A 23,452-nucleotide genomic window follows, 5' to 3' on the forward strand; every position below is an offset into this window, starting at 1 on the left:
AAGAATCCGGAATACTTTCTCCTTCAGAGATCTGATCAAAGAGTGGTAATAATGCCGCTGCCCAGTAGTCCAGATCTTTCTTGAACAGGATCGGTGGAATCCCATTGGGACCTGGCACGCCCTCCTACCTGCCATTCACTATCCTGATCTTAATCCGATTGATTGAAAATGAGAGAGAATCAGTTACTGAAGGATTACCTTGGTCAGGCAATGTAGCTTCGGGGATGTAACTGCATTTTGGATTCCCAATACTAGATCCTTTATGTTCTGAGTTAAAATGTTGACAAATGTGGGTTGCCCAGGCTTCTTCCGTTAGATGCGAATTGACTCTTTGTATATTTGAATTCTGTAAGCTGTTTATTGTATGCCAGAATCTTGCATTATTGTTGGATTTAGAGTCATGTAGCAGCTTGGCCCACAGTTTGTCTTCCACTTCCCATTTAGCTTGCCAGATTACCTTTTTGTTTTTGATTTTTAGTTGAGTTAACTCAATCTGGATGGTGGAATCTGGGACTATTCAACGTAGCCTCCATAAAGTTCTATTTATTGCTTTCTTGAGCTCCCCTAGGTTGGAATTGTGTGACATGGTAAGGAGTTTAAAGGGATTATCTAGCGATTGAGAGGAGATCTGTTTTTGGAAGGTTTCCCTGGATGATGAGTGGGGTCCTTGCCTTACTGAGTGTGTTTCTCCTAACTGTTTGGTAAACATTTCCCACTGTGCTAGCACATTTGTAGCTGCATTCTCCAAGTTATCCCAGAATGACTTGGACGAAGCGAGCTGTTTTCTGATTGGTTGGTTTTACATTTCATCCTCCTAAAGTTCACTGTGTAAATGGAACTGGGATCCTCCCGTGGCTGGATTAGTATCATGCTGTGTGTGTTCAATGAGATTTCATGTGGTAGATGATCACTTTGATCTTGTGTCCCTATCTAAAAGCCTGAAATCTTACTGCTAAGCGATAGGGTTGCAAAGGTGTAATCTATCAGTGTGCTAACACCAGCATTATGGAATGTGGCAGTTGGTGGTTGGTCCCACAGGAAACGCCATTGAGTGCCACAAAGCTCCAATGCTCCATGTCCCTTATGAAATTCTTGGCTAAACTGGGTTGATTCCTCCTGTTGTTCTCTACCTGTTGGGGGATGTTCCAAGCCATGAATTGTTCCCCAAGTAGTTCCACCCTTTCTCGAGGCCCTAATAAGTGCATATTGAGATCACCTGTTACCAGAAAGTTAGATGTTGATTCTTCTGAGAGTAGTCTAGTTTTTTCGTATTTCGAGAGTTTGACTCTGTTGGCTCTAACGGGCGGATGGAGGTATATATGTAACACCATTAATTGTTGTTTGTTGTTATCATCACCTATCTCCACTCTGAGTGCTTTTATTACATTTGTTGAGGTTATCTTGATCACAGCATCCCTGGTCGCCTTAATGCTCTTGAGTGACGAGGTGCTCAAATTTGGCACTTTTTACTGCTGGTAAATGATGGGTTTTGAAGCCGTGTAAATAAAATGGTTCATCCAACCATATCTCTTGTAGTAGGATATGGTAAAAGCCTTGGAGATAGACCAGGAGCTCCCTATCCGTTATTTAGTTTCCCAGTCCATTTATATTCCAGGAGCAGATTCGCAGCTGATAGTTGCCTACTGGATGTTGTTTTGTTCTGAGTCAAGTGTTCTTACCATATGGGTTTATTGTCCTGGCTAGCTAGGACCAGTGTCCTGATCTGGGGGCATATTACAAATGACTGCGCCAGTGCTAATTGTCGCTGTGCGCCTGAGTATGCGCCCAACTGCATTAAAAAGGATCGGTCTGTAATGCGCCCTGATGTTGGCGCAGACTTTGAACTCTGTGTATTTATGCGTTTGCATCTGTGCGCATATTGTATAAGCGCACAGATGCAAACGCACATAAACACAGACATACTCGGGTGCACAGCGACAATTAGCGCTGGCGCAGTCATCTGTAATACGGCCCCGGTGGCTAGGCTCCGATCTTTAGAATCTATTTGCAGTATGTCCATACTGCGTGTCCCTCTTAGCACGGATTGAATCTGCCTACCAGAAGATGACATATATGGGGTTGCTTGCTCGTGTCTAGTTGGTACTCGTAGTAGGGGATCTGGATAGCCTGGTTTTTGATAGAGCTTTATTATAATTCCCCAGGCCTTTAGTTGGCCCTCTTCTTCCAGGATTCTCCTCACTATTTCGTACGAGGACCAAGTTGCCTTTGTTACATCCTGATCTGAAAGTTGTTTGTAGGCCTCGAACTCAATTCTTTCCAGGCATTATGAACTTATGCACACCAGGCTACTAATTGATTGAACTAACCGTAGAATATTCCCTCTATTGAGGTTATCCGCCTGGCCTCTGGGCTTATATTCAGGAATTAACAGAATAGTACGGCTTTTGGGTTGTGGCTGGTAGGAGATTGAAGAATTAGCTTGATCAGCCTGCCCCTCTTGGAGATAAAAATTTAGAGAATTGACTTGGGCTGCCTGGCCTTCCATAACGGTAGGAATTATTTTCATTGGACAAACTGAATATGCATTCCTAGCATTAGTTGAGCTGGCAAGGATGCTGCTGCTTACAATCTTTGGATAGATTGTTATGTTCTTTTTTCTGCTTTCTTCCTTTCCTCCTCTGTTTCCGACTGTATTTTAAATCCCCTTTAACTGCATTGTTAGGCGTTGGTTGCGCTTTCTCATTTTGCAGCGGGCCATCTATGTGCTCTAGATCTCTGGTGAATGCGTTAGCCTTGTCATGTTCTTTATGTCCTGGTCCCTCTTCTGCACTGGCCCTCGCACCCTGGAGATTTTCACTGTTATAATATGTTGTGCCTTTAGCTGTGTATGTCATTCTGGAGTTGGAGTGGCAAGGTACCCACATTTCTTTGTGGAGATCCTTTAAGGGTCCTTTCCCTCAACTCTTGTCAGTTGACACTTCTATGATGCCAGTTATTCCCTGTGTGGGCCATTATTCTGGTCATCTCGAGCCGGTGGCCTTTGTGTGTTTGTTGCTTTCTTTATGCCTGCTAAGAGGTCCTTCATAGCAGCTGGGAGGGTTGAGAGCTCATCCACTATGGCGACGCAGGAGCAGTGTGTTTGTATCAGTTGCGTTTCTGTCTGAGCCCTTTTGATTATAATATTCATGTCCGATAATCTTTTGTCAATGTTTGAGGCCTGAATAGCTAAAGAGTTAAGTATAGATAGTTGAATGTTCATTTTATTGGAGTGATACTGCATTGATTTTATTGATAATTGCATCGTATTTAATAGAGATGACGAAAGATTTTCTTTTTCTTTTTGATTCGCTTCATTAAAATGGTTTTGGTAAGCATTGCTAGCATCCACCTGCTCAGAGCCTGGAGTGTATGAGGTTTCAAGCTGTTCCTGTTTTGGTTGTGAAAAAGTGTTGGCTGCTTCGCCATTAGTTTCCTCTATACTTCACATTTCCAGATTGCTGTTATTGATTGTAGGGCAGTCTGTAGATTGATGAGATGCTGTTCCTGTAATGCCATAGCTGGGACACTTGACTATGGCTGACTTGTTGCACTGTGGCTCCGTGTTATTATTGCTCTGTGTAGCATTGGGCCGGCCGGGACAGGTTAAGGTGTATGATGCTTCCCAATCTGTCATCAGGCAGCTGTGAAGTTGATCTTTTATTTCTTGTGGCTCCTGTGACTAGGGAGCCTCATCAGTAATTTGTTCTTGTTCCTCTTTATAAGAAACTCCGTTACATTTTAGCCCAGAGTCATGTACATGAATTGCTATGGTCGATCTGGGTCTCTCCTTGTGAGTTTTAGATGAAGATGTAGATGAAGAGGTCAGGGCAGTCATTTGAGCCTTTTTGGGCGTGGAACTAGTTACTCTTTGCAAGATTGTGATAGTTGGTTCAAGCTTTATGCCTGAACCGCCACAGCCCCCCTCAGGGCAGAGAATACATTCCCTTTGTGGTGATTGCTTGCTATTGTCAGGTTTGTACTGAATGCTTGTGTTGTAGAATGTGCAGGGCAGGGTACATTAAAATTTTCCTTTGCTATTTCAGTGTTTCACAATTATTTGGCTGCCTCTCCTTGGTTGCCACCTAAACCTGAAGGATTTCTTGCCATGTTTGTACTCTCCTCAATTGCTGGCTCCGTTATATCTATGTTGGAGATTAGGTGATCTACCACCACTGGATACAGGGGAGAAGGGAGGCCAATGAGGCTTTCGTTACTTGAACATATTATGACTCCCACACCCCTCACAAATGAGAATCTTGGTCTGGTAACTGCTTAGTGGGTGGGATAGAATCCACATCTATCAGAGTCAAATAATGGAAAGTGCAATTTTCTTCCACTGTTAAGTTTTCCTTGTTGGCAAGATCCTTGAGATCTTTACCTTTTTTCTCCCTTTTTGAGTATTGATGTGGCCATCGTCTCTCTCTCTTCCTTAGCTCATATTGTTCTACCCCTGAAGTTCCTGACTCCGTGTGTTGGACAGTGGGAGTTGGGTAGTGGATAGTGGAGTTGAGGGTAGAGTTCAAAAAGGTGTCACACGACCTCTCTCCTATCACTAGAGGCACACGCCTGGGGCAAATAGCTGTTTACCAATGACTGGTTGGTACAAGCTGGGCCCCTTAATGCCGCGGCTATCGTGGACCGGCAATCACAATGGTCTCTGCATTCAGTCTGGGTTTCCCTGCTTCTGGCGGTCTTTCCCAGTCTTGCCTGGTCCTGCCAGGTTTGTCGTCTGTACCGCAGCCTGTCCTGCTGTGCAATAAAAAGGCTCAAACTCCGCAGAGTACAGTTCTCGCGCTCATGGTGCTCTGCAGTGGCAGCCTGAGCAGAAGCGGGCGGTTTCTCCCCCAGGAAGGGGGTCCGGCTTGCCCTGATTCTGCTGCTCTGTTTTTGCTGCAGTGAAACCGAACTGAGGCGATGAACAATGCACTGCTCTGTATTGCTAACTGATGCTTGGCGATGCGGGTGCTCACCGCAGCTTGGAAGCTGCCTCCGGCTGACCCAAATTGTCCCGACTTCTGCCCCCCGGGAGACCACGGGCGGCTATGATGCATGGAGGGGCAGACAAGCAGGGCACTCTGCCCCTCCAGGCCTCCCCAAGCTGCTCCCAACCTGTTTGGGCTGCTTCCATGGCGTCGCCCGGGCTCACGCTGATGGCAGCTGAGCTCGACACCTCCAAGCCATGCCCTGCTGCCTTACCGCTGCGCTCGTGGTGCCGGTTATGGCTGCTACAAGACAGGATACAGCGGGGCTGCGGGGCTGCAGGTCGTCAGAAAGTCAGCGGAAACCCCTGGTTGGGGTAAGGGATCAGAAAGGGATCAGTGGCGTGGGGCAACAGCAACTTCCTCCCTTGCTGCTTCGCTGCTGGTTTGCGAGCTACGTGCTACATCAAAGGATTGATATAGTGGCTTCTTTAATTCACATGAATTTGTTACCTTTTCTTATATAATTTGTGCTATATGGTTGGTGCCACTAATGGCAGACCAAAACTGTTTATACGTAATTGAAATCTAATTCCACTGGAATGCACCTTGATAAGTAAATTTCCCCACCCCTTGACTGCTTCCTTCATAATCAGTCAAAACTAGAACTTGTGTTAGAAAAATCAGCATTTTAATGTGTTTGAATTTGTTTGATCCTTTTGCGTTGGGTCAAAGCCTCTCATAATCATCTAATACTCCTATCTCCAGGAGCTGATGAAATCATCTCATTCCTGCTTGCTGCAATGGAGCTATTATATCACCTTCAAGAATTAGACCTAGCATGAAATTATGCTTAATAGGACAGAGAGTGCACCAATACTCATGATGAAATGTATCTCTAATTTGCATGTAGGATGTTGCAAAATTTCTTTCAAAGTTCACTAAATTTAATCATGATGATGGCTGGGTTACTATTCTTAAAGCTTGAGGGGAAAGTAAAGGGATTATTTCATATCCATGATCAAATTAACATAAAATATTCATAAAGGACCCATGTATTCAATTTGAGAGGTTAAATAGTGCACTTCAGGTTTGAACACACACCCAATTGTCTGATAATTTAGGAACCCTGAGCTTCTTTAAATCCAGGAGTCCCCCAAAAACTCCAGATAACACTCCCCAGAATTTGGTAATAAATGATTGTGGACTGTTATGTGGAACATTTTCAAGCACCAGGGTAAAACTAGCCTCACCATGCTAACATTATTCACTGTACTGATTAATATGGTTTATGGCTTTTCCACACCTGAAATCTTTTAGATTCATAAATCTATTTTAGGGTATTTTTATAAGAAAGATCCCAGAGATTGTGATTGATAACAAACCCTACATAGCTTTTCACTTGCCTGTCAGTGGCACTGTTTGTGGATGTGTTTCAGTTCATTGCTCCATACATAATCTGGTTTATTTCATATCATGACACCATCATTGTTTCCAGCTCCATCATGATTTATCCCTTGCAACATGCCCCACTCTATAGAAGGAAGATAGAAATCTACTCTCCATTGAACATATGACTCCATGGAATTATGAAAAAGCAAATGGACCGGGCTAGACGTGGCTTGTCCCTTAACAGATAATGGATTGCAAGGCCAGGTAGCCGTTATTCTGGATGCAAACAGAGAGGCTTATAAAGTTTGTCTTGTCCAACATTTGTGATAGTAAAGGTCGTTGGGGACAGCAAGGGAGAGTAACTGATAGGTTTCCTATTGCCAGAGGGGTTCGTCAAGGGTGTGTACTTGCACCAACACTCTTTTCCTTGTACATCAATAGGGTGATTCAGTATTGTACGAATCATCCCACTGACACCCCTACACTAGATGGCAGGAAGATCCCTCTGCTAATGTTTGCAGATGACACCCTGTTAATTTCCAAAATGCAACAAGGTCTTCAGAAGGCTATTGTGAGATTTGAGGTGTTCTGCAAGGACCATGGTCTAATTATTAATGTGAACAAGACAAAGTTCATGGTGTTACATAAGCATAAGTCTGTAAGAGGGAGGGTGGTTATGAACGAAGTTACGCTAGAGCAGACCCAAGTTTTTTCCCACCTCGGTATAACCCTAGGCTCCAAACTGGACTGGAAACCTCATACTAATCAGCTGGCTATCAAACATGCACAACTAGCTGGTGCCCTAATAAAGGAACAGTGCCTCTCATTCACAAAACCGATTGCCCCCGTGCTTAAAATCTATAAAACAAAAATAAGTGCGTCGGTCCTGTACGGTGCCGAACTTTGGGGGTTCAGTAACTTAGCAGCACTGACGAGCTCCCAAAACAAGTTTGTGAGTGGAATAACCGGCCTCCCTCCATCTACGCCATTATTGCCCCTCTTTTATGATCTGGGATGCCAACACATAGAGGACGTGGCACGTTATAGACCTGTGGCCTACTGGAGGAGGCTGTGGGTCACCCCTGTGCTCTCCCAGTACGCTCAGGCCTTTCTTGAGGTTAGAGATGCCAATAGTGCATGCAAAATTTCATGGATGAAAGAGGCTAAGGCAACCTATAAAGCAATGGGTCTAAATTCCCTGTGGGAGAACCCCGTAGCCGATGTTTTTCCGTCTAGAAAGGCCTTTAAGGAGTTATACTGGAATATGGTCACCATGAAACGTTTTAGGATTTTAACCAGTCCCTCTCTAACAAGAGATTTCCTGGAGATCAAACATGACAACGCTTTTGAAGGGTTTTGGGATTTTATTACGCTTTCCTGCGATAGGAAACGGTACCACCAATTTAGGGTGGGAACACTCCCAGTTAATTCATTTACCGGTAAATGGCGCGCCAAGGCTAGCACGAGATGTCCATTTTGTCCGTTACAGAGTATAGCACACATTCTGTTTATATGCCCAGTGTACAAACATCCGAGGCACACCTGGTTGAAGCCCATTTGCCTGTTGAAGGGCATCAAAACTGGCAAAGAGGTGCTAAGGATATTAAAAACAGATTGTACAGAATCTATAGCCATTGCTGTTGCCAAATATTTACACTGGATGTGGGCAATCCGTGCACATTAGCTAAGCCTAATTTAAAAGCTTTTCATTCTAAACATCAACCTAGCCATATCAATTCTGTGCTACTCACTGCACTATGGGTTGGGTTTTTCTATGCTTTTTTTATATCATTTTTATTCTGCTTTTAGACTAAATTATTGTGTATATGGATGGAGTAACTTGTTGATTCTTTTTTCCTGCTGTGTTAGTCTTGTTATTCTTATAAGAATGGAATGTCCAATCTATTTTCAATGTATTGTCTTTTATGATATGTGAATCGAAATAAAGACTTTTTGAATTGAATTGAATTGATATTAAAGGTCAATCTTGGCAGTGTGATAAGAAAAAATCCTAGTCCACTGTGTCTAATGTTTTTTCCATGTCCACTACCAACATTGATAATAGATTATTGCTTATAATGACTATACCAATAGAGAGAAAATAGTTCCAATATGTTTATAAAGGTATGTAAAATAAATTGCAAGGGTTGTTCAAGCTCAAGGCTACTGTCTCATTGTTTCACAATCAAGGATAAGCTGCTTACTTCAAGGAAAGCTGGAGGCAAACACATGGTCAAAACATTTTGGTTGATCCCATCCAGACTTGATCGTCTCCCACTTTCTAACCCTGAGGAGAAAATGTTAATAGGTCTTTGAGAAGAAATCTCTTGGCCAAGAAATTCTGTTGTATTAATTCAATTCATACATGTTGTATTGAAAGGTTTTGCCTAATAAATGTTCCTGTAAAATTCAAAAAACCCAATTTTTTATGTTTCTTGAACTTGCCTAATCCAATTTTTATGAGTTGAATTTCAGGACACCAAATTGTGTCAATTTAGATTCTTCATTACTTAGTGAACCCATGGACCTCTTGTTCTTTTTGGTTGCATTCAGTGCTAATGTTCTCAATTGTCTATCACCTTTATTTTGTGTTATATTGTGTTATATTGGCTTCTTACTGAAAAATAATCCTCAGCATCTTTAATTAATATGAACACATCCTACAATCTTCTTTTTAATTTTTTCTGTGAATTTTCTGTTTTATCTTAAGCACATCTGGGCAATTAATATGGTCACAGAATAATTTAGCAAGATTCTTAGATTGTGGTTATCCCTCAGATTTGTCTTCTGAAACAAGTTTTAATTACATTTTAATGTAATCTGAATGAATTATATCAAAAACAAGTAAGAACTATCAGATATTAATGATGCAGTAGTAATTTATTTAGAAGCAGTCGATCTGGAAATTTCCCAAGTCTTGACATAGTTATTCTATCCAGGACTAAATGCCATGTAAATTTAATGTCTCCCCTAATGTGTTCTATGCCCAACACTGTGCCTAGATTATAAAAAAAAGCCATGCAATTATCATCAGCATTTCAATCACAGATACCCGAAAGTCTGCAGGAGATTATACTCCTCTTGCATTTTATTATGAACCATTGTCCATTAGAATCTCAATGAATATGTAACACTTTAATATTAGAACATTTACAGACTAGTTTTTTAACTGCCGCTCCCTGCTATCCAGCATCCACTGAAGGACCACTGTTTACTCTGTGTAGAGTTATTTTGTCCATATTTTTGTTTCCGGTAGAACTAGGTGGATTACTCATAGTAAAATAGGATCCTGCTTTGAGAATTCAGCCATATCAATCATTTCTCACTTTTCAATAAACCATTCAACTATTAAACATTCCACCATGTCAACTTAGCATTATCTGTGTCTCACAATTTGACCACTGCAGTCAATGAGTTTGTACCTGCTCCTTTTTCGGTTTTATTTTTCTCCTTTGCCATTCTTCTAGCAGCATGGGTCTATATTGAAAAATTGCAAGCCTGAAACACCATGATTAAACACATCAATCCCTACCCTTCCGGTCTTTTTTATGCTTTTCTGTCAAGTTGTTATAGTGTGCAATCAAAACTTCTATACCCTCAAGAAACATCATATCTATTCAGTGGCCTTAGAGAAACCAGTACATGATCTGATTACCTCCGGACCTCAAGTAAATTAAAAGATGTTATCCTATTACCTAATCAAACAGATTTCAGACTTGCAAAAGGATCATATTTACTCATCACTAGAAAGGGCCTTAATTTCATGACTTATAAGGGATTCTTCAGTGGAATAGTTATTATTTGATTGTGAAATATCACTTTTGGTTTATCCAAACACTTCATCTGTGCCATTTTTTAAATTTCTGACCAATCAGATGAGCCAATTGCCATTATGGTTCTTTGGGTCACAAGCAAAATCTTAGAAAGTAGTAGATACATCGTGTTGATACTATGGAGAGCTAACATTAAACGCTTATGAAAAGAAGTGGTTTCTTGAAATGTTAGGGAGGTAACTAGGGATCTACTAGGTTTTGACCATTTAGATTTTGAGAGGGGGGAATACTCGGTGCCTGCTGTTTTCTCTAAAAACTCTGTTAACTAATTTTTAAGCAAAGTACACTCTAACAGTTTGATAAAAAAGTATGCATAGTTCTAAACTCCTTTCTTTGCTGGATTGAATTTCGAAATACCAGATCATTTTGCCACTTTGATTTTCCGAGTCCTCTAACTTGGTCAGCCATCTTGCATTCATCTGCAGTTGTTTCTTATCCTAATTGAGTTTTTGTTTATTTATTTGCTTCACTTCAAAACTATACTTCTCTGTGCTCTCTTTATGTATGAGATCTAACATTTCATCCTCCTTCTGTTGTGGTACTGAGACCCCCATACTGTTTGTCAAAAGTTCAATCCAATAGATTGATAGACAGGGTGACCAGAATTCATGCCTTAACAAACGCTACCCTTTTTCAATATAATACCTTCTCCCAGCTGGGCCTCCAAGCCCTTAGTACTTGGAAGAAGCACTGAGGCTTTCAGATTAGTCAGATGTGCCAATGGTTCTGCTTCCCTTCATGCCACGTCAATCTGTACTAATATTTTATAGTTATTGTGCGATCCTTTTACAAATGAGCTTATCTTGCACTTTTATCAGGTCTCCAGTTATAAATGCTGAAATATGTAAGTAACAAGGTTAATGAAGGGAATAAGTAGAAGGCTGCAGAGTGAAGGAAGTGACCGGTTTAGGGCCACCTGGGTCACCGCAGACCACCTCTCAGCCTTCCATGCCAAATGAAGAGTCAGAGAAACAGTGGAGAATATAAACCGATACTGTTTATTTATAAATGCTCATGGCGGGGCTCCATCTGCACAGTCTCGCAAGAGTAATATAGTGGGAAGTGAAGGATTATAAGCATGAAAATACATTATGTACATTGCATGGTTAACTAAAAACACACCCACAGTGGGATTTTCCAAACAGATGTTGCCGGACAGCGAAAGATGAACGAAAAGGTTTCTACTCTCATATCTTACCCTGTCCGGGAAGTGCTCAAGGCCGTTCCAGCTTGTGCTATGATCTAACTGCCAGACAAGTGGGAAAGGTTCCTCATCGAGGGAAAACTTTGCACTAACACAAGCAGTTCTTCATTACTGAAACAAAACTTAGCAAAGGGGATTTCTCGGAACAAAGAAGGATTTAGATTTGAACATCACATACAATAGAGCAGAGAAACAAAATGGCGCAGCGAATGCTAACTTATACATTGCATTACTAGAGCATCAATGATCATAATCTAACAGACCCTCCTTTTAGCATGAGCTAAAGACATTTTCAATTATGCAAAAACAGAGAAAACTGGCATATACTTGGGGCAAAAGTAAAATCAGCAAAAGCAGATGTAACATGAAAATAAGACATGCAACTGAGGTGAAGCTAAGGGTATATTTTACAGTCATCATCAGAAATTGAGAGAGCATGGAGGGACGAGTCCTCGACTATTCCCTCATCTATATTCATAAGACCATCAACATTGACTTGGAGCATCATAGCAGCGTTAGTAACATGGGCTGATATTTTCTTTTTGGGCATGAAAGCAGTGGCACAATAAGAACCACAAAGGGGAAGGCATTGAAAAAGAATGCAACAGAGGAATAATATTACTATAAAAAATATCATTTCTTTGAGGATCCAACCCCGATTACCCAAAAGAGACCAACTCCAATGTCCACTTCCCATCCCCTTGAAGTTCTCAATGATGTGCATAATGTGCTGTGTTATATTCTTTTCCAAATGTTCTATACCAACAACACACTGGTCGCCAAGTATTGCGCATACTCCACCACTCTTTGCTAAGATAAAATCTACTGCATATCTAGTCTGTTCTGAAGACACCCGCATGCTTTCCAACTGAGTAGTAATGTCTATCAAGGCCGCCACTGTAGTATTGGATAGAATCTGCAAATTACATCCAAAATATTCTCTAGCTTACTCACCCCTTGCCATGGCAGTACAACCCAATGTAAAAATGGAGGAGAGGATATATACAAATGTAATACCATTACTATAGCTGTTCACTTCAGAGCTGTTACCCCCTTCACAAAATTCCTTTGTTAGTGTCCTTTTTACCCATCTTGTTCTAGGTTGAGCATTTTTACATGGGACGCCCAAAGGCAGCACCATTCCGAGAGCAACATCATTGGTACTATTATAGACATTTGAATAAGTCCCATTGGACAGAAAGAAAGACCCTGAGTGTGCATACACCGGCCCCTCATATCTGGAATTCATTCCTGAAGTGCTCAAATCTTTTTTATTCACTAGGAAGATGTTTTTTTTATACAGTATTGTCCCGGAACAATAAATGTACAAAGAAGTATCTGCACTTTTCACTATGGGGCAACACGCAGGATAATAACCAGCCTCTTGTAGTGCTGTCAACTCTTTGTAAAGCCAACCCACCAATGTGATATTCTGTGCTTCCATATAGAAATGATCACAGTATGTTTTGTAATCACAACCTGGATAACCCTTACCCAGTTATTTTTGATGACACAGACATAATAGACCCAGATAGATATTTGATTAATTTGGTTAGTGTATTAAAGATTCAAAATTCATTGCCACTAGTAATTTCATGAGAAGTTCAGTTAAGAACATCACAGCTTGTATAACAATGCTAAACATTTAAGCAGGCTTTCTCGGATGGTTGTAACCAGAATCAACAACAGAGTTAGAGATTCCTACTACTATTAAGGCAGAAGGATAGTTCATTGTCTAACAGCTCGAGTCCTACGAAGATGGAGAAGCGATTCAAAAAGAAAGTCCATTAAAGATGTGTCCATTAGCATAAACAAAGAAATCAAAGAATTAATACATTGGAAATAGTTCGGCAAAGAAGGTTTAGTCCATCAGCCACCGATTGTAGCATCAACCAGGCAGTCCAAAAGCAAAGGATAGTTAAGAAATCGATCAGCATAGCATCTTCTCACATGGTGAAAAGCAAAAGTATGGCGTTTCCCCTCCTTTTGGGTTTGTTCTTTTATGTCGTTTTTAAGGGTGTCCCAGTGAGGTGGCATCACACCACCATTGAAAGACTATTGTATGGTCAGAATCACATAATGTCACCTGAGATACTTGAAACACTGAGCTGCTTTCCCATAGTAGTAATGAGAAATGAGAGATTCAAAAGGCCACCTAGGCCTAACATTGGTCGAAAAGAAATACAAAGTTGCATTCTAAAGTAACAGCTGCAATCCTGTTCCCACAGGAATATTTCACAGTGAACATTGAAAAAATATTCAGGAATGTCGGGGTGTACAAATGTGCAGGACAACTAGAGAAAGATTTCACTAGTAGAAAATGAACCATTGAGTTAAGTCAGGGCAAAGGTCTGCATTTTGAAAGAAAAGCATTTTGAAAAGGCCTTTAAGTTAGAATCACACGTTTAAATTAGTATAAATTCTAAACCAATATCAAATATAATGTAATTAAATCAATTCAAAAGAAAGATTATGTAGAATGTTCAACAGTCATTTTTCAATGAAAATAGCTAACGTTAAAAATACCATACCACCACAGATTTTCACCATATATGTGCATCTTTTTCTAAAATCATATTACAAAAATCATTTTGATATTTTCATAAACTATAAAAGCTCTAGTATTACTATGCAAAGTTGTGAGCTTCTACTTCAGTTCTACATGTTTTTGCACTGCCTTTTCTAACTGGTGCATTCTAAACAGAAAGCATTTAAACACGAGGCCGCTTCACTTAACATCAAAATTCCACCAATATACATTAATAAGCAACATGTGCATTAGGAAAGTATTAGCGCAACTTTGTTTATATGTATTAGTATTTTCTTGTATATATGTTTTCTTCCTCTCATGTTTTGCAGCACGCTTTTATGGTGCTTCTACTACACTTGTCTCATTTTCATGTGTCACTGTGTCTAATGTTTGAAAAGTGTACCGTACGTTCAGCTTTTAATGTCCTTAATTTGTGAATGGTTCGTGTTTTATGATTTTTAAAATCATGCTACATTATAGTCTTTGTAAGTCTCTCAAATTTCCTAGAAACCTGTGCTTGTTGCAGGTTTCCAAGGGAACCTGCAATTTTAAAGTCAGAAAGTGGTGCCAATGCAAGGTCTGAAGCATATGGATACTGATTTCTAATTGTTTTGTTTGTTTTGTGTTTTGTGAATGAGGTCCTCATTATTCACATCATCATTGGTTACCCATTGGTAATTGTTTTCAGTTTCTTTTTCCATGCAGTGCCTTCAAAGCTACAAACACATAATTACAGTTTCATAGTTCTTTCATTTATCTCCACCTATGATGAAAGAATTATCCCTTCAGTTTTTTATGCACTTTCTATCTTACATTTCTAATGGCATTTTCTACATACCATCTTATTTTCAATCATTCACTTTACATGGCATGAAAATATAGAAATCCTGTCCCCTTTCTTCATATTTTTCTTTCTCAAGATTAAGTTACTATATTTTAATTATTGTTTCAATATTTTTTATATTGAATTCTGGTTTGTTTATATTAATATACTGCAAATATGTTATATGGCTCTGTACCAAGACAGAAATGTATATGTCATTAATAAATAATAGTGTTCTTACACAAATTGAAACCATGAAAAGAAATTGGGTTTGCACTGCTGTTGCACGTCTGACAGTTTATAACATTATACGAAATACTGACATATCTGTATTTTCATTTGAAGGTGCATTCAAGACCTGAAGATAATTGATATGATCAAACAAACAGTTAAAACAGAAACACCAGATTTTACAATTTCTGAGGACTGTCTTTTCCTCAACATATACACTCCTGCAAAGGCAAAGAAAAATGACAGGTTGCCAGTAAGTGCATTTTTAACTTGTTTATCATCAATTACAAAATAGGGAAGTATCATTAGTTATTATTAGTAATGTGTGTGATACTGTGTTACCCAGTCACAGCAGTAAAATTGCTCTGCAATTTTAACTTAATTTGAATGATTCCCACATCATCCACCCACACATCTAGCATTTTATATAGTCTTTGTCATTTTGGTTTCCTGCTGAGGCACTTGCAGTTAAATTGTATGAGTTTGAAATAGTAATTACCAGCCAGGACTAGGCGTGAAGTCCTGTAATAAGGTTTCCATGTGAATCATGTGTGAAAATGAACTCACTATTTACTTATATTGGTGTTCCTATGAAAGATTTGCCAATCTTTTAATTATTTCTGTCTGTTAGGAGTACTAACTAAGAGTTCGGAAAACTGGCTCAAATATCGCATTCATTATTCCTGGCTGTTATTATGCTGTAAGTATATATATGGAGTAGGGCAGTCTTGCTCTTATTACAAGTTGAACGAGGTGCCTTAGTAATTTCCTCTCCTTTCCATTTTACTGTGAAAACTTGAATGAGCACAACTACCACTGTTATTAGGTCATTGTGAGTTTGGTGGATGTATGACATCTGCCAAGAAGCAGAAGATTCCCTGAATCACAAACCTCTAGTTCAGCCTTCCCATCTAGAGTATGATGGCCCTTAGAAAATCCACTAGCCGAGCCTCGGCTAACTCTGCCATTTGAAACCCATGACCTGACAGCCCATTTAATACTGGACCTGTCACTGGCTTACACCTTCGAAACCTCTGTGGTTAGGCCAGTGTGGGGTAGTAAAATCAGAAAATGGCCTTGATGCGGAGGGAGTTTTCTAAGAGCCATAGATTTTTTTTTAAACAAACACCTGCAATGGGAGTTTTAGGATCACAAAGTAGTGAGGAATTGGTTTATTTATTGGGGGACTGAATCCACCACATGTAATAAAGGCACTATCTTGTTTAGTCCATTAAAAGGTTTCAGTAATTTAAACCTGAACTCAACCCTTGGCACCTATGGCACAGAACAGACAAGCTTGACTTAGAAAAAATGTGTATATAGAAGTACCAAAACAGTTAAAAAAATAAAATCCTTCTCCAACTTGTAAATATAGAGAATAGTTTATTAAACAAAGTTAGAGCAAGATGACAAAAATCCAATAAGGGGAACTGGAGATAAGCAATTCTAGAAGATTTAAGTAAAAACGCATTGTAATGCAATGCAGGTCAACAGTTTGAGGTAGGCTGGGACCTAGGTGTGATTTCAGGCCGACTGTGATGGAGCACAACCCAGTTCACCACTTAGGTTTGACCTGGTTTTACTTGGAACTTAGTATTTTTTCTAGAAGTCAAAATTCTTCAGCAGGACAAGGCAGCAGGGTGTATCCGAAGAAGGCTTCACAATGTTGCAGTCATTGGTCAATGCCCCAGTGAAGCTGTCGGTTTTGACGGGTAAAGCTTTGATTGAAAACATAAAAATGTTATGCCCAGGGTAGTCCAATTGCTGTTCAGATGCATTTACTTTCTTCACCCACTCAAGATATTTACCTTCAAACTTACATCCCAATTTACAATTCACAGTATACATAAAGTGATGGATGGAATGCTTGAATTAATCTCAGCTACTGGTAATTACAATGGATTGGGATTTTGCCTGAGCAATTGCCAGTGGCTCAGATAAATTCAAGCATTCCATTCATCATGTTATTGGTGTTGCAGTTTCTGCGCTAAGTTTGCTAGTGTTTAAAATACTGGTTGGGTCGGTAAAGACCTGGTCTAGGTTGACAGAACAAAGACTGAATCCAACACTTGCAAGCCATGGCATCTGAGTACCCGTTTCACAGCTAAGGCAGTCCAGGATGTTATTTCTGGTTAAACTGGACTTCTCATTTTTCCAAATGCATAGCCATAGTAGAGGAGGTTGGACTGTAATGTTGTCCTCAATATAAGGAATATCTAATTCTCTGTGGCAAATAAAGGTGGAAAAATAAATAGGTACCAGAAGAGCCTGTTTGTAAAACCTATTTTCCTCAGCCTGAATAGGGTTACTGTTCTGGAAGACCCATACTTCTGTGCAATACGTTGCTGTAGGCAAACATTGTGTTTTATATATTTGCAGTAGTGGTAAGAGTGCGCCCTCCCAGACTGTGGTAGGCTAAATAAAGTGCCAATAGATTTTGCGCAACTTGTGGGGCCCGCGAACCAGTAGCTGCAAATGTTAGACCCAAATAAGAAACTTGCGTTAAAACAGTTTTGCCTACAGAAAGAGAGGACAAACGATGCTTCTTATGTCCATGAGGCATAGTAAAAGATTTTTTTTAATCCAATTTTTTAGTCGAAACTTTTGGACTATGGGTACCCTAGGCCCAGTTAAGAAACACCATTTTGCATGCTCAGGCTCTTAAGTTGCCTTTTCTCCCTAAATATGATGACATCATGACACACATTCATTTGTCTGGTCTGGGCGTCCAATGGGGTAGATTTGGACAGTCACCTAACTATTTGAGCATTTTCTAGTCCAGTTTAAAACTTTACAGCAAAACAACCGTAGACTTTAATGGAATGGTCCTGATGCTGGAGATGCAGTATGAAAAGATGCTCAATGATGCTGTGGTTGCTGTGCGATCATGTGTTATGTCTTTGTGGTGGTTCCTCTGTCCATGAGTGATGTGGTGTGACTTGGCCACAGACGTCGGCGGCCCACAAAGTCCTCTTTCCGATGGTAGAAGGCCAGTGGCTGCTGGGCTTCTGGTCTCCTGGTACAGCGGTTTGAGTAGTAATCTTTAGTGGGGGCTAGTGTCCCTCTTGGATAGCCAATTAGGACTTCAACGACACTCCCAGGTCCAACAAACACGGGTGAAACATTTGGCTGCAGAGGATTGGTCGCCCAGGGCAGTCAGATGTGAGTTTCTAGATGTGGCTACCAACTTCCAGGTGTGGGCTTCTTCAGCTCTTTTGTCCCTGGAGCTGGTTCCAGGGGATCAGCCATCTGATCCTTGGAATCACTGCTTGGGTCTGGGGCATGACGTTTCTTCATGCCAGGAGCCACAGGCACAGTCCTAACTTCACTAGCCCAGAGGTGCAGCAGGTGCAGTCCAGCAGGTGGTGCTGCCTCTTTGTGCAATCCAGGGGGAGCAGGTGAGTCTAACTTTGACCCTCATTCCAGTTCATATGTGATCTGAGGTTCATGGTGCCTTTAGTACCATATTTATCCTGGGAAAGTGCCAGAGAAGACAATGCAGTGGCTAGCCAATGGGCTACCAGGTCCCCTCCCTTCTGGTGACGATTTTTCCGGCAATGTATGGCACCTAACAATCCCAGAGTGCACTATTCTGCCCACTCCCAAGATGTCTGCACCCCTCTTCGGCTTTCAGGAGCTTTGTAGCCCACTTTAGAGGTGTGGCTAACCACGGGAAAGCCAGTTTGGGTATAGCTCTTACCTTGTCTCCAGCTTGTCTACCTTAACAGAGGGAACCCCTTAGGAGTGTTAATGCCATTTGCCCACCAAAGGTGGCCTCCCCTTTGAAGCTCACGTTTTGGGCTAACACCCTTAATGGCTTCCTGCAGGGGGGAGGTGACACCTCTTCCGGTGGTGAGCTGCTATTCTTTACAAGCCTGGAAATCGTTTACATGACTTCCCAGGCTGGCAGAAAGCTGTTGTGTACCAGTGTCCATGTGAGGCTCTGGACCAGCTGGGACACAGAGTGGCGCCTTTATAAAAGTTGCATTACTTTATTAGTGGGATTAAATTCGACCTGGATATCATGCCACGATTAGTGTGATGCCTTACAGAACCCCGTTAAGTAGTTCCAATCAGAATTTAGCCAGGCTGGGCAACCCTGTATTAATCAATGGGGCTACTGATCTGTCCACAGCAAAACAATAATTTGGAGGTTTTGCTGTTAACTCCTTCGATGCTGATGACGGAACCGCTCCGTCATCAGCCGCGGTAGCGCTGTGCTGATGACGGAGCGGTTCCGTCATGGCCCGCCCGACGTGCCTGCGCGGCACTGATTTCGTGCCTGCGCGGCGCGTTCTATTGAGCGGGCGAGGCCATGACGGAACCGCTCCGTCATGAGCACAGCTCAACTGAGGCTGGTGACGGAGCGGTTCCGTCACCAGCATGGGCACGCCGCGCGGCCCCCCCCCCTTAGCGCTGCGACGGAATAGCCGCCGCAGCGAAGGTGTTAAGATGTATATGTTATACTTAATATTATGCAGCTCCCTGCCATAGGGCTCTATAAGCCTTCCTTAGGGGAGACTTACATATATTGCTTAGGGAAGTGGTGGCTTTGCTATTAGTGGTAGTGGCATAGTCCAACACGCAGTGTGACAACTGCCCTTCCAGACTGCAGTGGCAGTCTGGGAGCAATATTGTACTTTGTTACACCCATGGGAGCACACACAGTGCTGTGGCACAGGGTGGAGACACTGCCTTACATGCCCTTGGTACCCTGAGTACCATATACTAGGGACTTATAAGTAAGTCAGTGCTTGCTAGTAGGGGAGAGCCAATTCGACATACACTTTGTAGTAGAGGGTTATATCACTGGCATTCTGGTCTGGTTAGCAGGTCTGAGTGCACCCTCAGAGTTGAAAAATCAGCAGCTATTAGTGCAAACGGGGACAAAAAGTGGGGCCGAAACCTGCCAGAAGCCTGTTTCCTTACAGCCACCTTGAATTATTGGATATAGTATTCCTTGTGTTTCCTAACATCTTTGCAAGGCCATCATGGCATAATGTTGCTACAGTCAGGTTTTTGCTGTGTGGACTAAGAATTTCCTTTTTCAAAGAAAATTTGCTACTATTTTGACCATTTGACTTTGAGCAATGCTAAAGACTTTAAATACATTTTCATTTAAAGCTTGACAGTGAGAATCTGTGATGGGAAGGGAAGAATCGTAATGTCCGGATATATTACATTAATATATTTGTATGATTAGGTGCAATGTATTAAAAGTGTTTAATAAGTGATGTTTGGATTGCCAATGATAAGAATCATAGAATTAGTGTCTCTTAAGTGCTCAGTGACACTAAGAGTCCAGTAGTTACAGCGCTTCTTTACAGCAGACAGCACGTAATTACCAACCTTGAGGTCGTTATCTTACTAATAGGGGAGAAGAGTTGATAAAGGTATAAAAAAAAGTTCTCAACTCTTGTATGCTTTAGTTTCAAGAATAGCAAGCTTTGATTCAGAATATGGACAATGTGTTACATAAGGTCTATCCTTTCACTCTTATGGCAAGATGCAGAACTACCATGGCAGGTTGCTAAGATATTTCCTATTTCCTTTAGATTCCCTCTACAACCTGAAGATGTCAGTGCCCATCAGAAATAATGAGTCAGTGATGATGTTGGATGTCTCTATTTTCTCTCTCACCCCATTCCCCTTTCCATATTTCTACTGAAAGTCATATAATTGTTTTATGCCATAATTGGTGGAGATGCGAGAGATGGAATAGTGCAGCATTCTCATAGGATCCCTAATACGAGATTGGTGTTTTCTGAACTAAACTCACTTTAAGCTCAATATAATGGTATACTTCTCTGAATAACAAAAATACGAAGTTTGTTGGATTCAGCTTCAGAACTGCTGTTTAAATCCATTTACTCTTGCATCTGGATGGTGTAAACACTCTTCTGCATGGCTCCCCAGACCTCCCACTGTCCTGCCTTATGGGCATTCTACATGCTGCTGCAAGTCTTATCAAGAAACACCAAAATGTCTTATTCATGGCCTGAAGAAATAGGTTAACATCACCCCCATCCTGTTGGAAATCCACCTGCTCCTCTTATTGGCACACACCATTTTCAAAACAGCTGCATCATGTATAAACCTATAAGGACCAGCATCCTCTTCCATCTAACCCATTCAACCCCCGTCACACATACCTAGCTGATATCTTGACCATATCCAGTAGCTCCTGGCATGATCGCATCCAGGACACCTCACACTGGAAACAAAGAAATATATTTCACAAATCATGGGCAGCACTCTGTTCGACCTTATTTAAGACTTTTAGAAACAGATGTTGTTAGAAATTGTGTTACTTGTTGACTGGGGTCAAGAAATAACCACAATCCTAGTCAGGGTAAGAGGCCGGCACTGCCTAAATTAACATGTACTCACCCTCTGGTAGCTTAGCACAGAGCAGTCAGGCTTAGCTTTAGAGGCAATGTGTGAAGTATTTGTGTAACACTTCAATCTGGAAAACAGTGAAAACACCACACAAAAAGAATCCACGCCAGATTAGAAAACAATTTCTGACTTTAATAAATAAAACAGGACCAAAACGACAAAATCCTATAAGCAGAATTTAGAGATGAATTTTTAAAGAATAAACGGTGGAAAAGCGCTCAGAAACAATAAATGCTTATTTGGGATATCTGGTCATGCCGGATTGGGACAAAGTAAAAAGTTCAGGCCCACTGTGATGAGCGTGTGCCAGATACAGGGACCCAGTGAGGTCTGCTGAACTAATGTACCTTAATCCTCACTGCGTTGTCGAAAAAGATGCGAAGTGCAGCCGAAGCAATGCATCGGTGTCGATCCACGCAGTATGGGCGATGTGCTGGTCCTGATCTGCATAGCAGTGGTGATGCGTCGGCTCCAATGATCTAAGAACTGCACTGTTGAGATTTTGCCTCATCGTTGAGGATGCCATTGACTGGGATTTCGAAGACCTTGTGCCGGGCAGAGCATTGCGCTGTGGTGGTTCCGAAGGCAATGCTTCAGGGCCAATCCAGACAGAAGAGGCTTTGGGCAGGTTCTAGTCCATGCAACAGGAGCCATATGCCGGTTCTAATCCACCCAACGGGGCAATGCGCTGGTTCTGATCCACACAATGGCGGCTATGATCCGGTTTGACTGAGGATGCGTGGATTCGATGTGCTACCAATCTTGACCCTCTTATCCGCACTATATATTCACATGGTTATCCTATCCAAGGCTGTTCATTCGGCATGCACAGGTGCAAAGGACTTTCCAACCTTTAGAAAAAATATACCTCTGGGCCTAATCTAACTAGGCACAGAGAATAAATGAACCAAGATATTGGAAGGTGTTTCTCAAAGAAGAAAGGAGTCAGGACTTGCTCTGATCCCAAAAAGCAATTCTATCCAAAACCTGGTCCTGCCAAACAGTACCTAAGGGTCATTGCGGTCCATCCATTCGAGTTCAGGATCCAGGGCAAAAGTGCCAGCCAATTGCTTGACCATTGCATTGCCCAGCATGGTCAGTAGGACCTCCATAGTTGAATTGTGTATACTGTTCCTAGAAGCAGTCCAATGGCTGACCATGAGATAATGCTCACACCATGCTGGGTGGAGGAGCCAGTGAGCACTGGTAAAATTGTAGGGGTTGGAGCCCCACAGTCACAACGGTTCATTTGGCGATGCAAGCTGCAAGACTCACACTCAATATTTTTTCCTGGGAGTCCATTCATATTTCATTTAGCCCCTTGTGAGAGGCTTATGGGTACTTTGGAACAGGTACTGTTGTCTACTTGGGCAGAATAGGCTTCTAGACAAAACCTCAAGATTTAGTTCCGGCTGTCCTATTAACACATGATTTGCTTTTATTTGCTGAAGTTTTATGCCACGTTTTAGTTTTTTTCTCTTTAGAGGTCTCTGTCTTCCAAGAGCCATCCCATGCTCTTTCAAGTGGCATCCTTGGTGTCCATTGGGACAGTAGGACCCCAGAAGTATTCCCAGCCATTTGCTCTCAAAGGGAGTACCTTGTGGGACCCTTTTGTTGCAAAACACTGCTAACATTTAGCATCTGATAGTAAAGTCCAGTGACTTCCAAGATTGAGGACCCCTGTGCTCTTCACCCTGAATGTATAACATTACCAAAACTTTGTGTATGCAAAATGGAAGATGGCTGCCTGCCCACACAAATGATTAACACAGCACATCCTTCTCCCCCGAACATGCTGTCTGTGTCGAATACAGAAATTGTCCTGCCACAGGAGCTTGCTGAAGATATTGCCTGCATACATGCACATAGATATGAGAACAGCAAAACATTTTGGGAGTAGATCAGGCTTGCATTGCCCGTCAGCAACTCTGGCCTTCAAGCTTTCTGGGAGGCAGCTGAGAATCCACATTTGATTACCAACAGTTGGTGAAAGTATGTAAAACTAGATCCTGCCTATTTTCGTGGCCAGACACTTTGAATGCCATTTTGGATTGGTTCAGTTACATCTCAATTACCCATGTCTAGGAATAAAAGCTCAAGCCCCACTCAAGTAAAGTAAAG

General features: G+C 41.5%; 1 protein-coding gene across 4 annotated transcripts in view; it reads left to right on the forward strand.

Annotated features, from left to right (window-relative positions):
* Window positions 1–23,452, forward strand: part of LOC144799496 (fatty acyl-CoA hydrolase precursor, medium chain-like) — a 282,807-nt gene that overhangs the window by 89,956 nt on the left and 169,399 nt on the right. For all 4 annotated transcript variants that reach the window (XM_078670844.1, XM_078670847.1, XM_078670845.1 and 1 more), the window contains one exon: window positions 15,047–15,185. In XM_078670844.1, the coding sequence (XP_078526970.1) occupies window positions 15,047–15,185 (139 nt within the window). The remainder of the gene's footprint in view (window positions 1–15,046; window positions 15,186–23,452) is intronic.

This window comes from Lissotriton helveticus, chromosome 12 (assembly GCF_964261635.1).
Source record: "Lissotriton helveticus chromosome 12, aLisHel1.1, whole genome shotgun sequence".
NCBI classification, from domain to species: domain Eukaryota; kingdom Metazoa; phylum Chordata; class Amphibia; order Caudata; family Salamandridae; genus Lissotriton; species Lissotriton helveticus.